The 16,768-nt window shown below is 39.9% G+C and overlaps 1 protein-coding gene across 1 annotated transcript; it reads right to left on the reverse strand.

The window, feature by feature from the left end:
• Positions 1-3,553: 3,553 nt before the first annotated feature.
• LOC141656004 (jasmonoyl--L-amino acid synthetase JAR6-like) lies at positions 3,554-5,610 on the reverse strand. The gene is made up of 3 exons (XM_074462973.1): positions 5,501-5,610; positions 4,480-5,282; positions 3,554-4,245 (listed from the first exon to the last, which is right to left on the reverse strand). Exons 1-3 carry the CDS (start codon positions 5,548-5,550, stop codon positions 3,704-3,706), a joined length of 1,395 nt encoding a protein of 464 aa, XP_074319074.1. The 5' UTR covers positions 5,551-5,610; the 3' UTR covers positions 3,554-3,703.
• Positions 5,611-16,768: the final 11,158 nt, after the last annotated feature.

Below are 16,768 nucleotides of genomic sequence, written 5' to 3' on the forward strand. Positions count from 1 at the left end.
CTCATCGGTTCGTCCTCCTGTCTTAAGGATGGGTTCTTCCCTTTTTCCTCTTTCTTTGCCACTTTGAAGGATTGCATGTTGCATCCTCTGGCCGATATTTGGACGTTGACCACCTCGTCTTTTTCGTTCTTTGAGACGAGTTTATGAACCTCCCGCGGTCCGAGACATACATCGTGTCGGGGCCCGATGGACATTACGGCATCGACCTCACTCAGGGTGACACGACCAATGAGAACGTTGTATGCGGATGACCCGTCGATGACCACGAACTCGGACATCACATTCTTGGCCGTGTCGGACCGGCCGAACATCACCGGTAACTTGATAGACCCCGGGGGGACCAAGCCCGCCCCGGAGAAGTCGTATAATGGGTTGGTGCATGGGCTAAGGTCCGCAATTTTCGGCCGAGCCCCGAAAGCACTCCCCGAACATGATGTTCGTGTAAGCACCCGTGTCAATCAGGCATCTCATGACCAGGTGGTTAGCTATGTCTAAGTGGACTACGAGTGGGTCGCTATGTGGGGCGATGACTCCTTCGTAGTCCTTCTTCCCAATAGTTATGTTCGGGATGTTGGAAGCGCGGGCGCCGTAGTGGGCACGAAGTTGACGGCCGATACGATTCGTTCGGTGCCTTTTGTGCCCGTGAGCGGATCCGCCGTTCTCGTTTCCCCCGATGACAACATGAATTGTTCCTATCCGTTGAAAGACGGATTTTTATCCGAGCCACCGGTGTTAGTCTTTTGCCTCCGGCAATATACTTGCCGAGGCTCCCTTTTCTCGATCGGCTCTTCAATGGCATTCTTCAAATGCCGGCGGTCGTTGGTTAAGTGGCCGGTGTGGCCGTGGTACTCACGATGAGGCTCGTGTCACCGTCCCCCCTAGGTTTGGGGGCCTTTCCCACTTCGCCCCTCGTTTCGCTCGGGAGAAGACCTCGGCGGCCGATACGACCCGGGGGGTGTGATCTTTGTACTTCTTATGGTAGTACGGACCTGAACTCCCCCCGGCGTCCGCTGGGTTCTGCTTCCTGGCGGGCCTGTCGGTCCGCGACCTATTATTGTCACGGCGCCCTTCATCCGGCTTGTCTTCCCGGTGGCTCTTTCTTTCTGAGTGCCCGGCCTCGCCGTGGCCTACCCATATTTTGTGATAGTCTTCGACCTTAATGGCCTGGTCGGCCAATTTCCTGGCGGACTCAAGGCTCGAGGCCACCGCACTTGATGAGCTCGTTTTCAAGTCCCCTCCGGGAGGCCTTTCATCGGTGCGAAGGCCGCTAGTTCGCCGTTCGGCTCCCTAATCTGGCCGGACCCGGCATCGAACCTCTTCACATAGCTTCGGAGTGACTCGCCTCCCTCCTGCCTGATGGTCAGGAGATCCGATGTCTAAACGTCTCTTCTTTTATTGGTAGAATACTGGGCCAAAAACGCGTCTCTTAGGTCGGAATAGGAGTATACCGACCCATCGGGCAGTCCCTTGTACCAGCTTTGCGCCATTCCAACCAAGGTCGTTGGGAAAACTCGGCACCAGACCTCGTCAGGTTGCTCCCACACCGACATGTGAGACTCGAAAGCCTCGGCATGATCGGTTGGGTCGCCCTCTCCTTTGTATGATATGGACGGTAGCTTTAGCTTTGGCGGCACCGGGGTCTCTAGGACGTAGGCACTGAGGGGCTGTCTGACCACGTGTCTAATGACACGCGGCGATCGGCTCCTCGCATCCCTAGTCCGACCCCTCTCCCCGTGGCGGGAAGGGCTTCTTCTCCGACTCGGTGAGTCGGACTCCTTCTTCGACTCGGTGAGTCGAACTCCTTTCGCTCGTCCGGGGGCATGCCTCGTGGGTGTCGCGGCGACATCGTCCTTCCGCGAGTGCGGGAAGGGCTTAGTTCTACCACCGACACTCTGGGCTCCCCGGCGTCTTGGCGAGGTTCGACCTCTCTTAGTGCTTCGTTTAGGTTTCTCGAGTCACCTTTTGGGCCCTAGCTTCCCGGACGGTTTCCGCCGCTCTTATCGGTGTGACAAGGTGAGCCGGCGCGCCGACAATCGTGTCCGTAGCGCCGGCTTTGCTTTGCATCGACCACACGCCCCATGACGGTGACCTGTCGGCGGCGGCGGCGTATCGGCATTATTGGCATCCCGAACTCCGGTTGAATTACCCGGTGGTGGAGGGCCGCACAACCTCCGAATGTGGACGGTATCACCTCGGTGGAGGGGCTCTTCGATTCGAACACCTCTTGTTCTTTTGACATCTTCGTAGCTTTTTGGGTGGGTTTTCTTTTTTTTTTTTTTTTTTGTTTGGGAATGACTAGCTTCTAGTATCTTGTCCCCACAGACGGCGCCAATTGTTCCGGGTATGAATTCCAGGGGTTTTCTTACCACGCTAGCTTTGTCGAATAATGCCTCTTCTAGCCTTGATCGCTCTCCTCGGCCTCTCCCGAACAATGAGCAAACGAGGGCTTGGCTTTGTGCCAAGCGTACTCACTCCGACGCTCAAGTCGTTGAATTTACTTGTGATTAAGTAGTATGTAGCTTGATGACGTGTATTTGTAGAGAGATGAGAGAGATAATACCAATTTAAGTGGTTCTTAGGTTAGATTCTGGATCCCTTCCTCAATGAGGATTGAGGAGTATTTATAGACTTTCACCTTTTGTCACGTAGCGGCCAAGTGGGCCAAGTGGCGTAGCAGGTGGAAAGACTGATCTACCCTCGGCCGAGGGACCTATGGCAGGCCGGCGAGCCTGGTTGACTCCATGCCGAGGGTTCTTGGATATGAGTACGCGGGTATGTGCCCCGGCTGGTAGGTTGCCATGCCGATACCCAGGCTGGCAGGCCGAAAGGATTCATCGGCTGGGATGTCTAAGTCATTGAATTGCTGTGGATATCTTTCGCCTCGTTCAATATGTTGACTTGGTCAGCGGGTGCAGAATATGCCCCATCAGTTTACATTTCTATTTTTTAAAACAAATAAAATAAAAAGATAAAAAAAATGAACGAATCATCCTAAAATGGAATAGGTTTTGAAAATGTTTTTTCATGAATAATTTGATCCTCCACAGGCTACTTAGTCCACTTGTCATTCAATAACCGACCATATCTACATTCAAATGGTCTAATTTCTTTTATCTTTGTACTAAAATCAAAGATATATAAATGGTCTAATCTCCTTTATCTTTGTACTAAAATCAAAGGTATATACCGTAAATGACAAGAGGGGTAAGATTCTCCATTTTTTTTATTATGATTTTCTTGTTTGACTTTTCATTGTCTCCGCCGACATACTCCCCCCATTTTTTTTCTTCCTATTTCTTTAATTAATATATATGAGAGTATTTTAATGAAATGGAAAGAAAGTAGAAAAATGGAGGGACTATTTCTTTTCTTTTGAGTTCTTTCTATTCAATTACCGGAAATATTTTATAAAACAGCAGTGACTTTATAAAAGCTTATATTATAATATTAGCATACTTCTATTTGTTATAAAAAGATACTCCGTAAAAAATTAATTTTAACCTAAAAAAAGAATATATAAATGCTGAACAATTATTCTCAAACATCACATTAGAGTCGCGCAAAATAACGTGGAAGATCATTTTTGGGAATAAAAGTGAGTACGTCATTAATTTCTTCCTTGAAGTTTTTAAGTGTCGTAAAACCCGAAAAATTATTTTGAACAAGAGGGAGTATAAAATACAAGAGCTAATAAACAAAGGAGTCAGTAGTCATAAGCAGTGCTGAAATAGCTGCTAATAACATTATCATTGAAGATCTTCAGGAATTGTTCATTTTTCAAGCATTTCGGCATTTTGAACTGAGCAATATTACCAGCTCCGACGGCTGCCCTGTGTTCAACAATCTTCATAAACGTCCCTCTTCGAACAATCCGAACCTCTAGGGGTCCAATTTGTTTCAACTGGCGCTCATCCTCATATATTACATCAGGAATTGCTTTGTCCAAGCTATTGCAACATTTCTGCAACACATAATCGCTGCAGTCGCGATCCAACTCCCAGAAAATAATGTAATGCTGTTCCCTAGACGAAACATCTGCATAGCTAGTATAATCAACCAATGTAACATTATTCTTGGCTAAATGCCTTGAAGCCTCATTGACTGCTGCTTGTAGATCTCTCTCAGTCGTTTTGTCGTCAGTAATCGATAAAATCACACCGGCCCTACATATAAATTCGAGCTCTGGAGTTGAATTGTAGAATCCTGTTACTTTTACCAAATCTCCCAGTCTGTAACGGTATAAACCTGAAACAGAACGACATAAGATTGGTTCCGTAAAATTAGTGTTTAAACCATTTAACAGCAGTCGTAGACCGTAGTAGTCGATTTAAGAAGGGTGATTATTACTCCCTCGCATCCAGACCAAAGGTAACATGGACCCACTTCTCTCCTCACAAAAAGTGGCTCTATGTTACCTTAGAAAAGTGGGTCCATATTACCTTTGGTGTTTGGTCTGGATGCGAAAGAGTATGATCTTACCTAGGAAGTTCGTGATTACGACTTCATATTCTTGACCGACCTTGACTTGAGTTAACCCAAGAGGTGGTTCGGGTTCAATGTCCTGCTCATAATGTTGTTTCTTGACTCGAACAGGAAGAAACTCAAAATACGCAACATTTGGAAGTACAACGTATGTGGCTAACCCAGGAAGAACTCGAGGATTCACATTAGCTCCAACACGTCCCTCGCTACATACATATTCGTCACTAATCACTGGAATCTCCCCTGCATACACCGTTAATCTTTCGACATATTTTTTAACAGACCCTGTCATGACGCCAGTGACATACTTCGCGTTCAGGAAAAGCATAGGTATCAAACCTTGCCAAGAACGCTCGCGTAACTCCACACAAATGTTGTAAATTGTATCCGATAATTCAACATCTTGTTTGAGAAGACGAGACATGACTTTTCTAAGAGACGGATCAGTGATTCGGGTGCTTAGCACCCCAACTCGAATGTCCTGACATAACTCTTCCCATCTTTCCTGGAATGTTTCTAATGCAAGCACAGTTGAATGTGCAAACACCGAAGAAATGAGTTGTACATCATCGCGGTATATCAGTCCGCACAAGAGATTACAGTAAGTGGCTTGCTGAATATCAGAAGCGCATCGGACTTCAAGAGGGCTGCAATGCTCTACTCTTGAACCCAATTTCGCCTTCCGGTGACTGAAGTAAATAGAACTGCCAAAACTTACCTCAAACCCACCCTTTGTTCTAGTCGCCGGTGAAATATAGGTGAATGTCAAGGCCTTTTTGCTCTCGTCAATTGGATATTCCCTACATATATACGGTTTCATGTTAATACAAAAGTTTACTATCCGATTCTGATCCTCACATGTTCGGTCTCATGATAATATTATTAGGAGATCTAGACTGTCAACCCGTGAAACCAGTCATATGGATCAAGTATTTGGTTCGGTCATTTTAGATCCGGTCATTTAAGGGTGCGCAGTACACGTAATTCAAATTGGATCATTGTCGGTAAGTCAACTTACCTGCTTCTATACGCATAAGCAGTCAACTTGGAGACTAAGCTCACCTCCATTTTCGCTTCTAGGCAAGGAACGAGTTTCCTCTTCCCAGTAGTTGTTCCCGAACTATAAGAAGCAGGGAGTAAACCATGTGAGAAAATGGTACCGAGACTTGGTAAATGGCCTTACATTGTCCTTAAGAAAAAGCGTCGAAAATTGCATCAAGGAACATATAACATACCTAAGAATAAAACCCTGGACAGGTTTAAAGGTGAGAATAGACGATGTATCCCCATCCGCAATTCTATCAATGTATGGTTGGATATCGCCGTAACTAACCAATGGAACACATTCCATGAAGCTCTGTTGATCAAGACGACTTGCATTAAGACCGTGTTTCTTAAGGTATTCAGTCTCACCATTTTCCTTCAGTATCTTCTGAAGCAATTCTCTTTGTATCTTTCCTGCATCCTTTGTTATATCTTCAAATTCCGCTATCCATTTATCTGAGTCAAACTCTTCTTCCTCGTCGATGACTCTTTCAATGTATGTCTTCCTATGTTGTAAAACACTATAGGTGCACATACATACAATCTTAATGTTAAACAACTTGCAAAGTGCAAAAATACTCAACCAAAGATAACAAAGAAAACAAATTCTTGGTTAAGACCATCCTAAGTTAATACCGATTGAAATAAGACAAAAACAAAAGGAAGGACGGATATGAGAAGTCTTAACTAAGACGGTCTTAAGCAAGACCAACTCAAGCAAGAATGTGAGTAATGTACCTTTCTCCCACCATAATGGAGCTCTGAAATTATCAGCTCAGCACAAACTTTATGGGCGAGACGTATTTTGAATTGTTTAATCCTCGCATTTGAGAATAATCCAATATCCTTGATTACAACCAGATCAGAACAATCATAGAGTTGAGACTTGCGAGCTGTAAACCATGTTGGATCATGAATTCATGATCTACTTATAAATAATAAAATTTGTGACAATTATTTTCAAATTTAATCATTAGAGATTGTGCTTTGTCCTTTCCTCCAACCGAAAGCACAAGTGATCCTACATTAGCCAACTTATATGACTCCAACCCGGAATATGTAAGAATTATGGGCTTGTATACAATATATGTGGATAAATTATTAATTCAGTAATAATTGTATTTATACGCTATCAGTTAAGGTTAGTCCAAAATAAGGTGATCCACTACGATATATATTATATGGGCTTATTATTATTTATAAACGTCTTAAAAAGTATGGGCCAGTCTATTATCTAAGCGTAGATATCCATTAGGTTTTTATTGCATGATGGGCGTATTAGACTAAGGAGACTATATATAAGTCACCTGGGTTAACCTAATCTCCCCGCATCCCATCAGTAGAGAGATCCTTATTGGTATGTGTGTCTACTAGAAGACCTAATTCGAAGACCGTCTGAAGATCCCTATTGGTATTTGGTATGTGTGTCTACTAGAGACCTAATTCGAAGACCGTCCTTTCAGACGGTTCATCCCAATCTTTCGTCATGTAATCAAGTACGCTTCCGCTCTATAGTCAAGTACGCTTCCGCTCTATAGTTTAAACCGAATAATTTAGTATGAAATTTATGGTCTCTACTCGGATTAATTCTAACAAGTGGTATCAGAGCCACCTTGATATTAAATTAATTTGGGACGGTTTGTAATTTGGATTATCGGTATTCATACTGGTATACGATATCAAATTTCGTTAAATTGATTTCCTCGCTGATATCATGTTTGGATGAATACCGATGGATTGAAATTAATTCAGTATGACCTTATTGATTATCGTTATTATAAACCATGGATGAGCATGCTGATGTATTGTGGTATGTTTAATAGTGGCAGACAAGTTTTATTACTCATCATGATTGTAGTAGATTTTAAGATTGCGATGTTCGAGTATTTTTTGCTTCTGCCGTTATGTTATTCTCTTATCCGTATGAATTCAGTTGTGGGATTAACTATACTTTTATATCGGTTTGTTTGTGAGGCAAAGTTAATGACTTAATTAACATGCTCTATATATTTGAGATAGATAATGGCAGACATGTTGGTTCAATCATTGTGATTTTGTTTGTTTAAAGTTTGCAGTATGTAATTGGAAAGAGTTAACATGAGAGATGTAAGATATTGATGAATGCAAACAAACTGATATAATATAGTAGCATGTTTTGGATTCACATGTCCTATTTGGTTGAATTTGCCGCCTGATTATATGGATATATTGATGAATTTTTGCCGGCACATTCTTATGGTAAAATTGATTTATTTGAACTCTACTATGAATGCTACTATGCTGTTCTGGCACTTTGTATATGACTGCTAATATAAATTTGGATTCTGCTCAGTCTTTTGTGCCTTTATCAGTCCGTAGTTGTTTTTTTTTTTTGTTACGGTAATGATATTAGAGTGTCTAAATTACCCATCTTATTGAATTTAGACAAATTTTCAAATTTAATAAATGGCTATTCGGATTATTATAATGGGTCTAATAGTCTAGGTTGTTTGATTGATACAATAAGTTGTCAAAGTAACCTCTATTGTATGATTTAGAATATTATGACTACAGTGTGTGATTGAGTTTCATGCGGATAATGGTCGGCCCAAAGGAAGGCTATTATTTGGCCGAAATTCAATCATGCTTGTGGTGGTAAGTATGTAACAATTGTAAGGTTTCCATGTGAATATTAAGTAATGTTTGACAAAAATTTATTGTTAATACTTGATCACTACACCAAAATGACCACTTACAAGTTAATTTTATGTCCAAAGACTAAACTTAATGTTGTGTTAGGTGTCTTGTGTTGATGGGGATGCCAATATTTGAATCTGAAAATTAAGTTAAGGGAGTGTCATTTTATTTATGACATTTATAAGGATTATGCCCATAAAGTTTTTGAGGTAAATAAATTCAATTCTTGGGTTTTGTGTGTGTAATTCATGCGAATAATGGTCGGCCCAAAGGAAGACCATTATTTGGCCGAATTGCATATACACGTTGGGTAATAAATATGTGACGATTATTCGGATTTTTATGTGAATATTGAGTCGGCCCAAAGGAAGGCGTAGTGTTCGACGTGAGTTTATCGTCAATATTTGATTACAATTACTAAAGAGTAATGTCTTTAACTAGTATTAATAACTAAATATTAATTTCGGAAAGAAACTTTAATTATTTGAATTTATTCAAAATATAAGGATGTTGTTTTGTTCATTCAGTTTGACATTTATGGTTATTATATCTGTCATTTCAGTTACATTCTCAATTCGGATGAAACTATTTATTAAATGAATGGTAAGAGAATGTGAATTTTATCTCTGGTTGCTTTGATCTTACTTTGCTTTAAGAATGTATAATTCTGCTTCTCATAAGGTAAAAGTTATCGTAAGGACTAAGGTATGTAACTTTGAGAAGTATTACATTCAAAATGCATGAGTTTAGTGATTATTCGAATTTAGGGAAATATTTAAGGGCACCTTTTTTTGATTAATTGATTAAGTTAATTCGGTTAATTAAGAAGCTGCAAAAGTCAAACTCAAAGAAATAACAACAAACATAAGGTTAGACTTTTTTAGCCGTTAGTTTGTTAAGAGTTTGGACACATAAGGAAAATCTAGTACCAGTTTTAACGCTTGGCGTGTCGGTAAAGTTAAACTTCTCATTCGGTTTGTCTAAGGTTAATTTTTATATCCAATCATGTTTGGTGGGTGAATTTGGTTTTTCCACCCACATAAGTATATTGATGCAAGTATAATTGAGATGCTACAAGCCAATTGATGATGAAAGATTCATCTATTTGGGGCATGTCATCATCTAAGTTATTTGAGACAGTCAACAAATTTAGTTATCATTAATGACTTGTTCCTTTATTTGAATTTGGAAAATTCTTTTGGTACCACCTTAGGCGGAATTCGGATATTTTTCATATGGGTAAATTTGGTTCTTTGTCCATTGAGAAATAATTAATTTTGTGTTTTCCAAATTCAAATAATGATGAATCCATCATTGTTGATAGCTTTATATAGTTTAGATTTTAGTCTCTTTCAAGTAAGCTTGCATTCAAGTTCAGTGGATATAAAGAAGAAAAGAAACTACAATTGTTTTCGGTATGACACATTAAAAGAAAAATTAAGTTTTGTGTCAAAATGAAATTGTTAGCCCCTTTACTTCGGATATTCAAATTTAAGGGGATAAAGACAAACTAAAGGGAGATTAGATATGAAGTGATTTCAGATGTCTAACTATTAACATATATGGATAAGTGAACCATTTTATATTTAAGTATTAATGGTTTATATTATTATGTTAATTTGTAGACGTAGTTTAGGCATGAATATCTAAATCTCATTTGTCAGAAGTTTTAATTTCTTGATGTTTTTAGTACATATTTAACTGAGTTATTTTACTCAATAGTTTTGTCATCTTTGACCATAAGTGTTAATATTTTTACAAATGACTATTAAAGATAACAACGTCAAGGTTATTTTTAAAATTTCTAGAGGAGTTCGATCTTGTATTTGATATTATTACACCATATGAGGATTCTTAATATGGATGGTGTAGTATGTAAACAAACAAGATCCTAAGGCCTGGTAAAGAGTGTGATTATTCATACTCTTTTCAATATTACTCTAGTACTAAGTTCTTAAGATTGCAGCAATCTTTGGATAAAATTCTAACAATAGCATTGACTATTTAATGATAGTGTAAATTATACATATCTAGTATGTCTAACTAATTAAGGTTGAGGTTTAAAAGCCATAAGGTTAAAAGTTGGACTTAAGGAATGTCAATGACTATTTTGTTGGATAGTACTTAAGGTTTAAGGGTAATAAGGTAATGATCCCACAATCAAGTTATTTAAGACGGAAATTAAGGGGTTCATTGAGAATATTGAGTTTGAGTGGGAGAAAAGGTAATTGACAATGTTTTAAGTCTCCTTATACATATTATAAGATCAATTTGGTTAAACAAACTCAAATATCTCAATAACCAATTAATTAGAAGATCCACATAATAAGGTAAATACAACTACATTAATGACATTGTTTCCTATATGGATAAAAATGGACAACAATGTAGTGACGGATTAACTAGTTGTAATAAGAGTTAGATAATGGAATGGTAAAGATGATTTAATCTTCTTTTGCCAAACCATTGAAGGTCCTAACTCATATAAGTGGATTGATGCCATAAAGAAAATAAGTCATTTAATGAATGATGATATTTGGACTTTGTTCCATTACCTAAAGTTGTGAAATATATTGGTTTCAAATATTCTTTTGTTACCAAGAAAGGTGTAAAAGGTAATGTGACAATCAGGATCATCGTGTCGGTATTGACTATAAGTACTTTTGGGCATATTCGGTTTTTTGGTTATATTGGATGAATGTTAAAGGTTTGTTTTGCAATTGAGACATTGATGAAACTATTCAGTGCAGTAACTAGAACTTTGATTCAATAGATTCAAAGTAGACTTTCTGCAATAAGCGAATTCATCCAATAAAGCTCAAGTAAGGTTTTCCGTCATAAAGATTACAAATCTGTCTTGCTGACATCTTATTTGATATTAGATGAATGTGGTAGATGATTGCAGATACTCAAGATTCAGTGGGAGCAAGTAAATATTTTTAGTTAATACCCTTTCAGTAAAGGAGATAAATTAGTCTCAAATTCCCTAAGGAAAATATTCAGAAAAATTCATTAATACTTAAATTCATGTGTCTCAGGAAATATTTAATGTGTTTAAGTATTATGGTATACATTTAGCTTGTATGCGTTCGGATATTGCGTACATTCTAAAGTTTGTTGGACAGATATTAAGGCAATACGGATTAGGATCTTGGATCCACTAAGGGCAGCCAAATATATTGTTGGTCATTTATATTTGAAACAAAACATTATTTATAGGAAATCGATTCAGGTTGAGATCATTTGGTATTTCGACTCCTAGTTGGTTATGAACATTTGTCATGAGGCTGAAATTCTGTACGGTATTGAAAGACCATTTAAGTTATTTTGCGACAAATGAACAATTGTAAAGTTTCTAATAACAATATAAGTGATGTATTGTTTAAGAAACAATTCAGAGTGAAAAGGTGTCAATTATACATGTTGATACAAACTCCATTTTGCGGATCCGCTTACTAAAGAATTACCACTCACGGTCTTTCTTGAGCTAAGGGCATTAGCAATAGACAAACCCCAAATGAGGTTTGTCTAATGTCACATCACTCAACACACAAACCTCTCTAACAACAAACCTCAATGCAACAATAGACAAATCTCTTAAATATAGGCAAACCTCATAAAAGTATACTACATGGGGTCCACTATCACTCACAACCAAAAACACAAACATGTATATAAAATTGTAACCATTCTCATCTATGAACCTCAACCCCCACTCCCAACAATAGAGAGGTTTGTCAACAAACCTCTAAAATGTATACAAACCCTTGTTGACAAACCTCTATTGTTGATGCCCTAATTGCTCAAATGGGTGTTTCGGTTTTAAGGAAATTCAGTTTAAGTGGGAGTTTGTCATGTTAGACACATTAAAGTTTACGGTTATTAAGTTCTGCAGAAATCAGGTTTTCGGTTTACGGTTTCACTCTGTGTTATTTTGGTTGATCTCACTAAGGTGGACCAGTTGGAAATATGTATATTTGGATCACATTCGGATGCTATTTCCATGCTGCACTCCCATGCTCGATTCATGTCGTTGGTTATATTAACATATGTGACCATTGAGGGTCCGACTACGACAAACTGGAGCAAAGACCGCTTTGATCCTATGTTGGTATGATTGATGGACCGAATTGCTTAAGACGGTTGGATGTTTGCTAGCATTTTTGAGCTCACTAAGGTTATATTGTAAATACAATTATCAGGTGTCACACATATGAATGTATTTGGCCCAAGTGGGAGATTGTAAGAATTATGGGCCTGTATACAATATATGTGGACAAATTATTAATTCAGTAATAATTGTATTTATGCGCTATCAGTTAAGGTTAGCCCAAAATAAGGTGATCCACTACGATATATATTATATGGGCTTATTATTATTTATAAACGTCACCCATTAGGTTTTTAATGCATGATGGGCGCATTAGACTAAGGAGACTATATATAAATTATCTGGGTTATGGTCCCTGGTAGCACACAATAACTTAATCTCCCCGCATCCCATCAGTAGAGAGATCCCTATTGTTATGTGTGTCTACTAGAAGACCTAATTCGAAGACCGTCCCTTCAGACGGTTCATCCCAATCTTTCGTCATGTAATCAGGTACGCTTCCGCTCTATAGTTTATACCGAATAATTTAGTATGAAGTTTATGGTCTCTATTCGGATTAATTCTAACAGAATAAACCAGTTCCGACCAGTAGTTGGCCTCTATTTTAGGAACGTGAATCCGCCCAACCCAAAAAATAAACTGATATAAAACCACCTTAAATGAGTAATTTGAAACTCAAGTGACAAATCTATATGCGGAGTATATAGAATATAGATCTGGCTCCAACCCAAATTATCGGAACCCTAGCCACCCATATTGAAATGACTGCCCGAGAGACTCATACCCAAAATGACACGACAACATCACACATTAACACCCAAAATAGACTGACACAGAATGACTCAATACAAGACCATCTGACCTGACCGGAAGTGCATAATTTCTCCGAAATGATCTCTCTGAAATTGTTAATGAAGGGAACATCAGAATATGTTTGGGAAATTTTGTGATGATCTCATTAGATAATTAGGAGCAAATATATAGTACAATCAAGCAACTAATTGATATCTAAAATATAGGAGCATATATCTCGACTAATTGACTTAGCAGCTAAATAATAGGCTCGAGACTCTCGCCTAACACCCCCCCTCAAACTGGAGCATGGAGGTCGATAATGCCCAGTTTGCGGAGTAAGTACTGAAATTGTCGTGCTCCCAACGGCTTAGTGAACATATCGGCCACTTGATCACTTGTCGACACATGAAATGGTGTAACAAGGCCTTCCGTAATAGCATCTCGCACGAAGTGACAATCAATTTCAATGTGTTTAGACCGCTCATGAAAAACCGGATTTTGAGCAAGGTGAATTGCCGATTTGCTGTCACAGAATAATCGCATAGGGGAAGCAAGCTCAATATCCAAGCTTGTTAATAAACCCTTGAGCCATTTGAGCTCACATACAACCGCTGCCATCGATCTATATTCGGCCTCAGCCGAGGATAATGAAACGGTATGTTGTTTTTTCGTTTTCCAAGACACCGGTGAATCCCCTAGAAACACGAACCAACCTGATACGGAACGACGAGTTAGGGGACATTTTCCCCAATCAGAATCACACCAACCCGACACGGTAAGCTGGCTGTCGGAGCGTAAGAAAATGCCCTGTCCCGGACTGCCTTTCAAATAGCGAACAACTCGCATAGCTGCCTCCATGTGAGCTTCACGTGGAGCTTTAAGGAATTGAGAAAGCACATGGACGGAATAAGACACATCTGGCCGTGTGACGGCCAAATAAACAAGACGACCAACCAGTCGTCTATACCGCTCAGGATCAGTCACAAAGGAACTGGCAGTGGTAGCAAGTTGATGATCAATGTCCATGGGTGTGGAACTCGGTTTAGCACCCAATAGACCAACTTCACTAATAATATCGAGAGTGTATTTCCGTTGACTAAGACAAATGCCGTCACTATTTCGCGCAACTTCAATTCCAAGAAAATACTTTAAAATACCCAAATCTTTCATTTTGAAACATCGGTTCAAGTAGCTTTTAAAATCACAAATGGCCGAATTGTCGTTACCCGCAATAACAAGATCATCTACATAGATTAAAACATGTAAGCGTACCTTGTTATTAGAGTAAGTAAATAACGAATAATCGGAATAAGAATGTCGAAACCCATATTTCCGGAGTGCCCCAGCTAACTTTGCAAACCAACATCGGGGTGCTTGACGGAGACCATATAAGGATTTCTTAAGACGACAAACTTTACCATCGCGGCCATGGCTAAAGCCGGGAGGAAGTTTCATGTAAACTTCTTCATTCAAATCCCCGTGCAAAAATGCATTGTGGACATCCATTTGGTGTAATTCCCATCGCTTTACAGAGGCAACAGCAAGAAGGGTACGGATAGTGACCATCTTAACCACAGGAGCAAAGGTTTCGCCGTAGTCAATACCTTCAATTTGATGATTTCCAAAAACAACGAGACGAGCCTTTAAACGTTCAACGGTCCCGTCAGATTTGTGCTTAATCTTGTAAACCCAACGACAACCAAGAGCCTTTTTACCTGGGGGCAAATCAGCTAATTCCCAAGTGTCATTAGCCTCAAGAGCATCAATCTCAGCTTGCATAGCTCGACACCACCCCTCGTCACGAACCGCAACTTTAAAGGAGGGAGGTTCAACTCCTGCTGTTATAGCTGCTAAAAACAGACGATGTCGACTAGAAAATTTATCACAATTTACAAAATTAGCTAAGGAATATGGTGTACCTTCAGTCGAGGATGGAGAGACTGGTGAACTTGGGGATGATGGACTGTTCGTCGTATCAAGAATATAGCCGCTTAATCGTGAATTGGGAAATTTCAACCGGTGACCCCGACCAAGATCAGCCGGGGGATCATTAACTGGCGGAGACGACGACCCCACAGTGGCGGTGGCAGCATCGTTAATAATAGAAGCGGGCTCGGGAACATTAGGAGTCGAAGCAGTGGCAGAGGACTCGCCATTAACAGAGGACGAATCATGGACAAAGATCGGAATCGAGTCGGGGGAGTTTGAAATAAGCAAGAGCCATCAGGGAGTAAAACGGAATTGTCGGAATTGTCCAAATCAGCCTGTGTGTTTGTGTCCGCAAACGGGAAGGAGTCCTCATAAAAAACAACGTCTCGCGAGATAAATATTTGTTTAGTCTCAAGATCATATACCCGCCAACCCTTTGTATTATGAGGATAACCCAAAAATAAACATTTGCGACTCCGTGGTTCCATTTTATCCCCTTTAGTTTTCTGATTATGAACGAAACAGAGGCATCCAAATACCCGTAAATTTGCATAAGACGGAGGAGCGCCAAACAAAATTTCATATGGTGTTTTGTGATGCAAAATAGCCGAAGGTATTCGGTTAATTAAATGTGCAAAAATTAAGGACACACTCACCCCAAAACTGTTTAGGAAGACGACCCTGAAAAAGCAATGCGCGTGCCACATTAAGTATGTGACGATGTTTACGCTCTACACGCCCATTTTGTTGAGGCGTGCCTACACATGAGGTCTGAAATTGGATGCCATGCTGCAAAAAATAGTCCGCCAAATGATTGAACTCACTTCCATTATCACTTCGTACAACCTTCACCTGTTTAGAAAATTGGGTCTGTACCATTGCTAAAAAATGCGTAAAGAGACTTGTAACTTCAGTTTTAGCAAGCATTAAATATACCCAAACGGAGCGTGAGCAATCATCAACAATAGTTAAAAAATATTTCGCGCCACAAGTAGACGGAGTACGATAGGGGCCCCAAAGATCGCAATGTATCAATTGAAAAATTTCAGATGCAATATTATCACTAGTATGAAAACTAGATCGAGATTGTTTGGCAAGGTGACATACATCACACACCGCACTTTTATTAAAGGAAAGTGTTCGGGCTAAAGGAGTAAATTTAACCGCATTATCCCCTGGATGACCAAGTCGACGGTGCCACAAATTATAATCCCTGGTCGTGCCAACTGTGTTCACCAAAGAGAGCGGAGTAGACGAAAGCAGAAACAGTCCATCATTTAGTTCACCAGCTCCAATCATCATCCTCGTAGACCGGTCCTGAATAAGGCAACAATCCTTAGTAAATTGTAAAATATAATCAAAGTCAGCTGTTAATTGTGAAACTGAAATTAAATTGCAGGTTAAATGAGGGACAAATAAAACCCGACGAAGAGTTATTTTGTTGTCAATTCGTACGGTACCCATTTTAGAAGCTAAAATTTGCTTCCCATTCGGTAATCCTACAGCTCGTGGAGGAATTACCATGGTGTCGGAAAATAACGTAAGATCACCTGTAACATGATTAGAAGCGCCAGTGTCTATTATCCAAGAAGTACACATACCAGACAACCGATCCGAAGAGACGGAAGAAGAAGCCGTGTAGGCCACATTAGCGTGAACAACGGGATCGCCTCGAGATGCGGACCGGGACGCAGAGTATTCTGTCCGATCCCCCCCCATCTGCGACGGAAT

The sequence above is a fragment of the Silene latifolia genome, chromosome 5 (assembly GCF_048544455.1).
Source record: "Silene latifolia isolate original U9 population chromosome 5, ASM4854445v1, whole genome shotgun sequence".
NCBI classification, from domain to species: Eukaryota; Viridiplantae; Streptophyta; class Magnoliopsida; order Caryophyllales; family Caryophyllaceae; genus Silene; species Silene latifolia.